The sequence below is a fragment of the Carex rostrata genome, chromosome 3 (assembly GCF_964058835.1).
Source record: "Carex rostrata chromosome 3, lpCarRost1.2, whole genome shotgun sequence".
Taxonomy (NCBI): domain Eukaryota; kingdom Viridiplantae; phylum Streptophyta; class Magnoliopsida; order Poales; family Cyperaceae; genus Carex; species Carex rostrata.
This window is the reverse complement of record NC_135920.1, coordinates 13,235,255-13,248,862: the sequence shown is the minus strand read 5'-3', so window position 1 is coordinate 13,248,862 and position 13,608 is coordinate 13,235,255. Positions and strand designations below refer to the sequence as shown.

Sequence of the window (13,608 nt, the reverse complement as noted above, 5' to 3'; positions counted from 1 at the left end):
TTCGGGGGTGATGTAGGGGGTCAGTATTATGTGTACTTTGAGATGCGTGCAGAGCGTATTTAAACGGTTGAGATTTTCCATAAAGTCACGCAAAGTTTGAGATATCTCAGAGGATACAAATTCCAATTATGTGGCACACCATGGCCACCTAAAATAAACTAATTTGCAAACTAATATATAGTTTAGATTGGTAACTAATGATTCACCAAGTAAATTAGTAATCTGCAAACGATGAGTGCAGTTCAAATAGCTAAAATATGACTCACAAAGTCAAAATTTATACATAATGCTTTGTTGTAAAAAAATAGTTTAATAGAGAACGGAGCAGGTTGATGGGCATCAGATGTATTTTTTTTTTATCTGAAGAAATCCATACCATCTGGTGCTTGTAAATTTGACGTGAGTACTCACAGATATTAAAGTGGAGTGCAATGATTTTAAAGCAAATCGAACAGTTCTAGTGCTTGTAGAATCTGAAGTAGGTCTGATGCTCATCAAACCTACTCCGTAATCACCCAACATATATGTCTATACATATGTCCTCACAAGAAAGTAATTAAAAATTGTCTACTCTTCCCCGGTTCCAACTTCTTCTTTTTTCAAAGAAAAACCAACCTGTACCTCATGATATTATTAGTTACAAAATGTGAAGTTATGGGAAGTTTTGGCATACTGTTTTGTAAAAAAAAAGTAATTCCAACCAGGTACCTTGCTATGAAGGGGTCCGGATCGAAGCCGTCTGATTTGAATCCATTGCTTGAGATTACTTTGCGATTCAAATTCATCTCTCGGGATGTGTACACCCCACTTCGGATAGATTTTTACGGATTCAAATGGAACGGTCCCAATTTAAAGATTAAATTACTTCACTGAATCTGAACTCGCTAGGAAGAGGGCAGTGACATCTTCATCAGGAATACAATGTCAATCTAGCAAATATTAGAAATAAACAATTGTGTTTAATATTTTTTGAACGTAGTATAATAGTTATAATTTAATATTTAATAATGACTTTAATTTAATTAATTATATGAATAGTTACAGTATTATGTTTAAATTTTTTTGTTTTTTTTGTTTTTGAAACAGCTCAAATTATATTAATTAGTATATTATAATAATATTAATTATTGAATCTTTAAAGATTTTTTTTTGACAGTTAGTGGCTTTAAATGCCAACTAACGATTTCATCGATAAAAAATGTATTTACAATATATTAAATGACCGTAATTTCTAAATCTACTATTTTATTCTCATAAAATATTACAAACTAATATAATATTCTAATCATCATTTCGCTCCACGATCGGATCCGCTTCTTTAATTGATGCCGTGCTCCAATGATAACCGGATACACTCACCATCATGCCCCAATCAAAATGTTAATCACGGGTAATTAATTGCCATCTCGCTCCACAATCAGATTCACTTCTTCAACAGTTGTAACGCTCTGACAGATCTACTCACTGTTGCGCTTCAATCAAGATAGAAACTCTACACTCCGATCCCCCCCCCCCCCCCTCCTTTTTCATTTTCGTCTCTGCTCAAATATTGATTCTTGGGTTTATTAATAAAAGGAGGGATCAAGTTACAACAATTTTTGGAGTAGAACTAGGGTGCTCTTAAGCTCACCAAAGTTTTGGTGAGCTTAACTCTAAAACTCATCAAATCGATTTCAAATGACAAATCCGAACCGTTGAAACCCGCCTACCTTACGTGTGATGCATCTACATGTTAAATTTTTTAATATTCGAATTAATTTAGTATAAAGTCAAGCGGTCAAAATTAGAAGGTTAATAAATTAATTTTAGTGCATTCATTTTTTGAACATTTTTGACCGCTTGACTTTATACTAAATTAATTCGAATGTTTTAAAATTTCGCATGTAGATGCATTACACGTAAGGTAGACGGGTTTCAACGGTTCGGATTCGTCATTTGACATTGATTTGATGAGTTTTGGAGTTAAGCTCACCAAAACTTTGGTAAGCTTAAGAGCACCCTAGTTCTACTCCAATTTTTGAGTTACAATAAGTTACAACAAGCATTTTCTATATTTTCAAAGTCCAAATCATCGATCTAAACCGTTAGATGTGATCTCTATAATAAAATGTGCTTGGAGACCAAATTTTACATTTTTTGGAAATTTTTTATTATTTATTAAGATGGATACAAAATTCAATGGTTTGAATTTGACTAGTTTTTGTACCCATCTTAATAAATAGTAAAAAAATTCCAAAAAATGTAAAATTTGGTCTCCAAGCACATTTTATAGTAGAGATCACATCTAACGGTTTGGATCGAAGATTTGGATTTAAAAAATGTAGAAAATAGTTGTTGTAACTTGATCCCTCCTCTATGAATAATTATGTTCATAATTGTAAACAAATATTCTACATGTTGTAAAATTAAAATGAAGTTGCAATAAAAGTAAGTAAATAACAAGAGAGATGGAGAGAGCAATAATAGAATTTTATTCTCCACTATTGTATATAATATGTGTCTTCTAATTCTCTATTTACAAAACCTCTATTTATAGGCTAGAAAGAGATGTTACAATAATAAAGGAGAAAATGAATGCCCATGGTAGTGGAGATAGTGGAGGTAGTGGAGGTAGTGGGCAATGAAATGAGAATTAATATTGGAAGTTATAGAATGAACATCCATATAAATATATTTTATAACACTTCCCCTTGGATGTTCATCTTTCATTATACGCTGTTAATATGATATTTCAGGATCGATATTAACATGATACTTCAGGACCATGTACTGCCTCATTAAAAACCTTACCAAGAAAAACCCATTGGGATAAAAACTCGATTAAGAGAAAAAGAGTACAGTGCGTATAATGCTTCCCCTCATTTTGATATCATTGAATATCCTTCAATCGATGTAGACCTATCTTCTTTGTGAGTTGTACAAAAATCTTTGTCGGTAAAGATTTTGTGAATAGGTCTGCCAGATTGTTGATTGATCGGACTTGGCAAACATCTATTACGCCTTCCTTTTGTAGGTCATGTGTCGAAAAGAACTTTGGTACAATATGTTTAGTTCGCTCTCCTTTGATATATCATTCTTTGATTTGTGCAATGCATGCTGCATTATCTTCATATAGCGGAGTAGGATTTACCTTGATGTTTTCAAGTCCTTATTCTTCTTGAATATTTTGAATCATTGACCATACATTCTCGACCCACCTCGTATAAGGCGACCAGTTCAGCGTGATTTGAAGATGTAGCCATAAGAGTTTGTTTTGTCGATCGCCATAAAATTGCAGCTCCACAATAGGTGAATACATATCCTGATTGAGATCGTGTTTTATGTGGATCCGATAAATATCCCGCATCTGCATATCCAACTAAATTGGATTTTGTATCCTTTTTATAGTATAACCCCATATCTCTAGTTCCGCAGAGATACTGAAATACTTGTTTAATTCCATTCCAATGTCCTATGGTTGGTTTGGAACTATATCTTGCTAACACATTTACTGCAAATGAGATATCGGGTCTCGTATAATTTGCAAGATATAATAATGCCCCGATTGCACTTAAGTATGGTACTTCAGGACCAAGCACTTTTTCATTATTTTCTTGTGGGCGAAAATGATCATTTTTTGCATTTAGCGATCGTACGACCATTGGTGTGCTGAAAGGATGAGCTTTATCCATATTGAATCTCTTTAATATTTTTTCAACATAATTTAATTGATGGATAAATATTCCATTCTTTAGATGTTCGATCTGCAGGCCGAGACAAAATTTTGTTACACTAAGGTCTTTCATCTCAAATTCATTCTTCATTAATTTTGCAGTATTCTCAATCTCTTCAGGAGATCCAATAATATTTAAATCCACATACACTGCAATGATTGTGAAACCTAGACTTGATCTTTTAATAAAAACACACGGACTAATTATATTATTTTTATATCCTTCTTTTAGAAGATACTCACTCAGTCGATTATACCCCATTCGACCAGATTGTTTTAGTCCGTATAAAGATCTTCTTAATTTTATAGAGTACATCTCTCTAGGTTTTGACTTATATGCTTCAGGCATTTTCAATCCTTCTGGGACTTTCATGTATATATCACTGTCAAGTGAACCATATAAATAGGCTGTTACAACATCCATAAGTCGCATTTTTAGATTTTCTGCAACTGTGAGACTTATTAGAAATCTGAGAGTTATCGCATCCACTACAGGTGAATACGTTTCTTCATAATCAACTCCAGGTATTTGTGTAAAGCCTTGTGCCACTAGCCTTCCTTTATATCTCACAATCTCATTTTTCTCATTTCTTTTTATGACAAATACCCATTTGTAATCTACAGGGTTAACATCTTTGGGCGTTTGGACTACATGTCCAAATACTTGCTGCTTTTCTAATGAACTTAATTCTGCTTGTATGACATATTTCCATTTAGGCCAATCATTTCTATGTCTACACTCTTCTAGAGTTTTTGGCACATTATCTTCTTCGTTTATAACATCGCTTGCTATAGCAAATGCAAATATTTCATCAACATGTGTTTTATTTCTATTTAATATAGGAGTTAGGCTGGGGTGCTATGGATAGCATAGTGGCCTCTATGCTACGGCTCAATATTCGAGTTTTCAAAATCCAAATGGTCGATCCGAACCGTTCATCTTATTCTCCATATTAATATCTGCTTGGAGACCAAATTTTACATTTTTCTGAATTTTTTTACTATTTATTAAGTATTTTACAAAATTGTTGATCCAACGGTGGCTGCACAAAACAGTAAAACCGTTGGATTAGCGATTTTCAAAGTGGCTTAATAAATAGTAAAAAAATTCAGCAAATTATAAAATTTGGTCTCCAAGCAGATATTAATATGGAGAATAAGATGAACGGTTCGGATCGACCGTTTGGATTTTGAAAACTCGAATATTGAGCCGTAGCATAGAGGCCACTATGTTATCCATAGCACCCCAGCCTAACTCTTAATATAGTACCATTTATTACATAATTTATAGAAATCTCATAATCATTTGGTACTTGAGTTTCTTCTAGAACTTTATCAACTTCTTCATGAGTTCTACCATTAATCTCTTCTGGGATTTTATATACTTCTTCATGACTTTTACTATCAACCTCTTCTGGGGTTTTATTGACTTCTGCAGGAGTTTTACCATCAATCTCTTTTGGGGTTGGACCAACTGCTTTATTCTGCTATTTCCTTTTACGTGGATTTACATCCTTAGAACCAAGTGGTCTTCCACGTTTTCTACGCACATTAGATTCATTAGATATGTTTGTAATGTCAATTCGAGCAGGTGCGTTTATAGCTGGAATATGTGATTTAGTAACTCTATTCGTATCTGTGAATGCATCAGGCAATTCATTTACAATTCTTTGCATATTTATGATCTTTTGAACTTCGAGTTCACATTGACCACTTCGGGGATCAAGATAAGATAACGATGAATTCCAAGTTACTTGTTTATCCAGTTTTTGTTTTTCTTCCCCTAAATTTGGAAATATTGATTCATTAAAATGACAATCAGCAAATCTTGTTGTAAAAACATCTCCTGTTAATGGTTCTAAATATCTAATAATAGAAGAAGAGTTAAAACCAATATAAATTCCCAACCTTCTTTGAGGTCCCATTTTTGTGCGTTGTGGAGGAGAAATTGGAACATATACTGCACAACCAAATACCTTTAGATGGGACAAATTTGGTTCTCTTCCGGAGACCAATTGTAATGGGGAATATTTATGATAAGCAGTTGGTCTTAATCTAATTAGTGCAGCGGCATTAATATGGCATGTCCCCATGCGGAAGACGGTAAACTAGACCTCATGAGTAATGGTCTAGCAATTAATTGTAATCTTTTAATCAACGATTCTGCCAGACCGTTTTGTGTATGAACATGGGCCACTGGATGTTCTACCATAATTCCAATAGACATGCAATAATCATTAAAAGTTTGAGAAGTAAACTCACCTGCATATTAAAGTCTGATTCTTCTGATTTGATAATCCGGAAAATTAGCTCTCAATTGAATAATTTGTGCTAATAGTCTAGCAAATGCAACATTTCTTGTTGCTAACAAGCTCACATGTGACCAGCGTGTTGATGCATCAATTAACACCATAAAATATCTAAACGGTCCACATGGAGGTGTAATAGGTCCACATATATCTCCTTGAATTCTTTCTAAAAATGAAGGAGCTTCAAGTCCAACTTTATTTGGAGATGGCCTAATAATTAGTTTTACAAGAGAGCATGTTTTGCATGTCATATCTTTTGATAATAGGATCTTCAGGTCCTTTAGGGGATGCCCATTTGCACTTTCAATTATTCTCCTCATCATTATATTTCCTGGATGACCTAATCTGTCATGCCATAATATAAATAATTTTGGATCAACTAACTTCTGGTTAGTAACGGTTAACTTCGGGTTAGCAACCATATTTGATTCTATTTTACTTATATAAGTACTATATAATCCATATGACATTGCTTGCATCTTTTCAATTATGATCTTCTGGCCATTCTTAATAGATGTGATATGAAGATACTCGCAATTTTTTTCATTCATAGTTTCAATATGATAACCATTCTTTCGAATATCTTTAAAGCTTAGTAGATTTCTTCTGGATCTACTTGAATATAATGCATCATCTATTATTAATTTTGTTCATTCAGGTAACAAAATACAAGTTTTTCCGGAGCCTTCTATTAAATTACTTGTGCCAGATATAGTGTGAATATTATTCTCACCAAGATGCAATTGTGAAAAGTATTTCTTACTTTTCAATATGGTATTAGTTGTTCCACTGTCTACCAGACATGGATCTTCATTACTTATCATTGCGTCAGCCATTTTCCTTTAAAATGCAAAAATAAATTACTTTTATTCATTAAACTTATTTGCATATAAAAATTTAAAAATTAAACTAAACTTTTATTAAACATAAATATAAATTTTTATACTATATTTTCTTCCTAAGTAATAATATATATTTCTTGGACTTGGCTACGGTGCTATGGGTAGCTGAGAGGTCTCCCGTGCTACAGCTCAATATTAGACTTTTCGAAATCCTAACGGTCGATCCGAACCGTTCATCTTGTTCTCTATATCAATATGTGCTTGGAGACCAAATTTTACATTTTTTGGAAATTTTTTACTATTTTTTAGATTTATTGAAAATCGTTGTTTTTCAGACAAATCTGGACCATAAAAAACAGCGATATTCAATAAATCTAAAAAAATAGTAAAAAATTTCCAAAAAATGTAAAATTTAGTCTCCAAACACATATTAATATGGAGAACAAGATGAACGGTTCGAATCGACCGTTAGGATTTCGAAAAGTCGAATATTGAGCCGTAGCACGGGAGGCCTCTTAGCTACCCATAGCATATTAGCCAAATCCATATTTCTTCATTGACATTATGGAAGAAATATGATATATCAAGATGTGTATCCATATGGCATTCATTTTGGGGTCATATTCAGTAAAGTTAGTTTCCACATTTTCCCCTTATTTCTTAATTGTGGCTTGATATAGCTCTACAAAATATTTTGGCGTACGACAGGTACGCGAGCAATGATTTATCATCCCACATCTGAAACAAACATCTTCAGGACGTTTTTCTTTCTCATTAATATGTATTTTCAACATCAGGTTATTACTACCATAACTTCAAGTTATGATAAATGAAAAAGGAGATAAATTCAAACTTTGTGAGATTTGTCATATGTACTACAAAATAGATACTCATTAACTTCAGCTTATTAATGCCATAACTTCGTGTTATGAATGCCATAACTTCGGATTATGAATGGCATAACTTCGGGTTATGAATGCCATAATTTTGAATTATAAATGTCATAACTTCAGGTTATCAATGTCATCAATGTCATAACTCCAGGTTATTAATATCATAATTTCATATTATGAAAAAGGAGATAAATGAATATAAAATAAAAGAATATGTAAATTGCATGGATAAATAAATAAATAAATAAATAAATAAATTTAAATGTATTAATAACTTCAGGTTATAATAAAATATTTTATGTAATAACTTCTAGTTATTAAATTGCTTGGCTGCATAATTGTATAATTTAATTTGAAATAACTTCGGGTTATATTTTCATCTGATGACCTATAATAACTTCTGGTTATTATATTGATTTTATATGAAAATTTCTAATAAAACTTCAGGTTTTTAATTGAGAATAACTTCAGGTTATTATTCATCCAGTGGCCTATAATAACTGCTGGTTATTATATTAATTTTATACTAAAATTTATAATAGAACTTCAGGTTGTAAATAATTCTAATAATAACTTCAGGTTATTATTTTATTCAAGTAATACGAACTTCGGGTTCTTGATAAAATTTTAGTTGTGATAATAACTTCAGGTTATTACTCTTATTATTATATTCAGGTAATATGAACTTCAGGTTCTTGATAAACATTTAGTTTTGATAATAACTTCAGGTTATTATTTCATCATTCACTTCAAGGAATGATTCTTATAAACTCAAACAAATATAATCAAAAATTTAAATGAAATTTAAATTAATGAAAGATATAATAATTAATCACACAAATTACTTACATTATTACTTTGCAACTTTTTCCGAGCAATTCGTGCTGATAACGTGTTGTAAAATTAAAATGAAGTTGCAATAAAAGTAAGTAAATAACAAGAGAGATGGAGAGAGTAATAATAAAATTTTATTCTCCACTATTGTATATAATATGTCTTCTAATTCTCTATTTACAAAGCCTCTATTTATAGGCTAGAAAGAGATGTTACAATAATAAAGGAGAAAATGAATGCCCATGGTAGTGGAGATAGTGGAGGTAGTGGGCAATAAAATGAGAATTAATATTGAAAGTTATAGAATGAACATCCACATAAATATATTTTATAACACTACATTAGAAGTAACAACAAAACTATTTTAACTGTGATGGAGAAGGTTTTTGAAGGATCATCCGTACATAAGTAACGAGAATTGAAGGGAAATGACATATATAGAAATATATATGAATCAATAGCTGGCTCATATTAAACAAAATTTAAGGATTCTGTTTAAGACAACATACTAATGGCTTGTTATTAAAACTCACTCGGTTACATTGAATCAAGGATGTCAATAGTACGAATTGAATGAAAGCATTTACACAACTATATTTTTGTAAAATTAGTCTTATTCATATTCTATTTTTACCTGATTAAATATTAACCTTGTATATATTCTACCCTCATCCGTTAAAATAACAGATGACAAAATAGAAAAGGTAATTATCAAATACAATGATATATTAAACACATCACATACATAGTATCATAAAATGGAAATGATATAAAATGTTGTATGAATCAATTTCATCAAAAATTATCATTAAAAAATAAATAAAACGTTTGATATCAAGTTATGATAAATTACTAAAAAAAGGTGATATATAATGTTGTATGAACAAATCTAATAATAATAGAAATTGTATTAGGTATATATACAAAAAAATTACAGCCCACATAACAAAAAGAACACTAGTATAAATTCATTATAAATTTATACAGCCAACATAACAAAAAGTTAGTCAAAACTAAATCTAACCAATACCATCGATCTCAGTTCACCCTGTGCCTTAAATTGCAAAGTCGGAAGATAGGATTACCAAAATATCCATGTGGTAGTGCGGTACACACTAGTACCAGAAACAAAAACTGAATTTCACCATGAGACCAACTGGCATCTCCCCATGGTTGCAAAAGCACTGTGCAAAGTGAAGGACTTCTATATGGTTTAGTCCTCCATTTGGATCAACCAACCTTTTGCTTTTTCCATTTGTAAGCCGCCTCCAGAATCTTTAGATTAGGTGCCATTGCAACTTCGTCAGGGAAAATATAGTCGATATATTCCTCAAAACTACAATAACAGACAAACCCTAAGTCTGATCAGAATGCAATTATGCGGGAGTGGTCTACTGAAGAATTAATGCTAACAAAAGAGGAAAGAGGGGTACATAGTACATACCCAGCAGGAGCAGCAGTGCCGTCCTCTGTGGTAATAGCTCGCTTTCTTTTGACCTTTCTCGGAAGCTTCTTTTGCACTATGCTGACGTCCCCTAAGGCTAAGGTACCAAAACCACTTTCCACATTTAGCCACTCTTCTAGTAGCATGGCTCTCTCCTCCTTCAGCTCTGGTTCATTGTGCCTGAAATGCTCGAAAGCCCTCTCAAATACAGCTGTTGGTTCATTGAAGCATATACCAGATCAGATCAATACAATGCAATGCGATGCATATGCCACCAGAGAGAGACAGAGAGAATCAATCAACAAATAGAGGAATGAATATACCTCGGCATTTCTGGAGTCGGTCCAGCTGGCGTGCCTTGAAAGCTTCAGCATCTTCTTCAGAAGGGTTTCCATTCTCGTCAAGTTGCTCATTATCATAATCAGCGGAGGCCTCAAATTTCGCATAGCTAAGCCACACCTTGAGGTGCTTCGTTCGCTCCAGAAGACTCTCATATACTTCTCTTGTATTCTCAAAATTTCTCTCAGAAATTTCAAAGTCAATGTATGCCTGAATTAATTGTGCAAATAAATCACCCTTTAGTAAAATATATCCTTCATGCTTTGGGGAAAATAAGGGTGGGGTTGTACAGGTGAATTCAGCAAAACTCACGCAAGGAAATGAAATTAAAAAAAGTATAGAATGTATATTGACAGTGTACTGTACGTGCATTCAGGCAATATTTTAAGAATCAAGGATTACCATGTAGCGCACGCCGATCCTACCAGGATCAGACCTAATTTTTTTTTAAATATGTACTTTTAGTTCAACACTTCAACTCTTCAACTTAAATCTTTGAAACTCAATTCCATAACCAAGGTTAACCAACTGCTGCAGCATCACTACCACCAGTTTTTAGTGTATGGAACTAAAACTTTGAAATGATCCTTTTACCTTCCAGAGTAACTCTGGCATGTCAAGAACACGCTGTTTAATGGCTTCTTGGTAAATTGCACGGGCCCGCTCAGTTTCACCAAGAGAGCGCTCCAATTCAGCGAATTTGGTCCAGGCATAACACTTCTCCATGGCCCACTCGAGGTACTTCATGTAGAGACTTCTGCACCGGTCAATGTTGCCCAGATGCATCTCTATTTCTATATACCTCTTAAAAACCTGAGTATTTCACATAAGATGTAAGATAATCACAATTTATACTTATAAGAAAATTCTTACTATAGAAAGACAATCAAAGAACGTCACTCCGAAAACATTAAGCAATAATAGTTGTTGCGCTCAGTACTAACAAAAGCATAATAAGAGTTCTGCAGCTGATGCTGTCCCAATAACAAATATTGACCACTATTTTTTGTTTGATATAATGTTTTATTTCTTATTTTGTTTCAAACTGATACCCCATAAACATGAATTAGAAGCGAGCAAAAGCAAGTTAAAGAATAGAGAGTGAGTAAAACTGATTAGAGATTGAAAAAAAATATATATACACATACCTTGTCTTTTGGGGCAACACCGATCGCATTACCTAAGATCCGCCGAGCAGCATTGAGATTCTTCTGACGAATCTCAAACTGGGCAGCCAAGAGCCAGATTTTAGCAAATGAGAACTTCTTGTGAGGTATCAGCTTAATGCACTCCCTGTATCATCCAAAGAAAAATCATTTGTATTACCAGTTCATATAAACAAGTTATCCTTATTAAGAAAAATCTGAAATTATTTCTTTTATTTATCTCGATCAATTGGGCACGTGGTATGAAGCAGTTTCATCTGAACAGAAAAATGGAGAATATTCTGTCGGTATTCATCCATACCATCAAAATAGACAATACCTCAAAACAAATGATAAACAGTTAGCCAAAATAAATGTACCTGTAAACATCCCTAGTGCGTTCTACATCTTGTGCATCTAGCTCCTCATACAATGCATAGTTTATCCACAGATATATGTACCTCTGCCAATACCGCTTCTCCTCCGCCGGTGGTATGTTAGCTATCGCACGCTCATAAACTTCACATACTGCTTCCTTGTTCCCAATCCCCTCTTCCAGTCTTGCATAATCAAACCAGGAGTCATAGTTCAAAGGATTTTTTCTCACCTCTTCTTCATATTGTAACTTCCTCTTCCCCACTATAGCGTCATCTATCCCCTCTCTATCTCCAAATTGTTTCTCAAATGCCAAATATTTTTTATATAGATTTTCCGCTCTCGACTTCGGGACTCGGGCAAGGGAAGATTTGTAAATGCATCGCGACCTTTCAGTCTCCTTGCACCGCTCCTCAAATTCGGCAAAAGCAAGGAAGAGGGTTTCGGCATCTTCATCTTCTGCTAAGAGGTCTGATGCATGCTCATATATGGCACGGGCTTGAGCAACCTCACCACTCTTCGTCCCAAACTTGGCATACCGGATGTAGGATTCAAGCCGCGGGTGGCAGGCTATGAATCGCTCATAGATGCCACGGGCCCGTTCTGTCTCACCGTACCTGTGATGTGGAGTTAAGGCTGGTCAGCAATAAATTGCAACAACGTGTGCAGATCTATCAGTAGTGCAAATATTTTGAGTTCTCAATAGATTAAAAGAAAGTGGGGCAAAAGGTGAAGTTGGCTGCTAGAGGTATTGGTAGGAACAGGTTGGTGGTGGCATGGACCTATTGGAACAGTAACTCTTTGATCCCTCAATGTTTTCTTGCAAAGATCGGAAGCCAAAAGAAGCTTTCTTTTAGCTCATAACTCTAAAAGCAGAGAGGGGCCTAACCTAACCAAGTAACCAGGGAATATGTACTCCACAAGATTGTTCTTAATTAATAAATAAAGCAGGTACTGAAATTAAAACAGATCAGAAAGGAAAACTAGCTTGTAACATACCTTTGTTCAAATTTGATGTACGAGAGCCAGCCTTGTATGTCTGGCTGCCATTGCATCCACCTCTCAAATACTTGGCGAGCAGCTAGCACGTTCCCCAATACCTCCTCCATGTGAATGTATTTGTACCATAGCTGGTCTACACGTGGAAGTAGGGAAACAGCACAGTCCCATACATTTCTGGCATGTTCTACAAAATGGTTTCTCATTTCGAATTCGGCGAATTTCAGCCATAGTGTGTGGTTCCTGCACACAATGAGAGGTCGGTAAGAATCATACAAATCAAATAAAAAGTAACAGAATTGCTATTTCAGCACGCACAATTTCTGCAAAGAAAAGCAAATTACCTGTAATCCACCTCTAGAGCTCTCTCCCATACCGATCTTGCTCTAGTAAAATCCTTCTGCCTCTCCTCCCATTGCGCGTACTTGACCCAACCCGAGATATTCCACCTGATCCTTCTAATGGCATCCTCGTACTCTTTTCTCTTTCTCCGGAGATAATCTGCGAGCTCGGTAGGATCAGTGATTTTCTGCTTCGGTGGTCGAATCTCCGCCTCCTGCCTCTCCCCTGCCCGCCGTAGGATCTGCTCCACCGTGATCTGGATCGGGGCAGGGGTTTTGTTCTTGACCCGCGTCGGTCGAGGAAGCTGGACCTCCGTATCCTGTTTCGTTAGGAAGCCAGGGGAGGAGGCCGTCTGCTTCGCCATTAAACCCTAA

General features: G+C 34.4%; 1 protein-coding gene across 1 annotated transcript; it reads right to left on the bottom strand.

Annotated features, from left to right (window-relative positions):
• Positions 1 to 9,541: 9,541 nt before the first annotated feature.
• Positions 9,542 to 13,598, bottom strand: LOC144551868 (uncharacterized). Its single transcript, XM_078299966.1, has 8 exons — positions 13,237 to 13,598; positions 12,893 to 13,135; positions 11,899 to 12,510; positions 11,522 to 11,666; positions 10,968 to 11,186; positions 10,358 to 10,583; positions 10,035 to 10,245; positions 9,542 to 9,926 (listed from the first exon to the last, which is right to left on the bottom strand). Exons 1-8 carry the CDS (start codon positions 13,596 to 13,598, stop codon positions 9,821 to 9,823), a joined length of 2,124 nt encoding a protein of 707 aa, XP_078156092.1. The 3' UTR covers positions 9,542 to 9,820.
• Positions 13,599 to 13,608: the final 10 nt, after the last annotated feature.

Excerpts from the sequence above, each read along its gene's own strand:
- LOC144551868 (XM_078299966.1), bottom strand. The coding sequence starts at position 13,598 with ATGGCGAAGCAGACGGCCTCCTCCCCTGGCTTCCTAACGAAACAGGAT. Across the intron at positions 13,136-13,236 it reads GCTCTAGAGGTGGATTACAG|GAACCACACACTATGGCTGA; the intron begins GTAATTTGCTTT and ends CATTGTGTGCAG. Across the intron at positions 9,927-10,034 it reads GGCACTGCTGCTCCTGCTGG|TTTTGAGGAATATATCGACT; the intron begins GTATGTACTATG and ends CTGTTATTGTAG.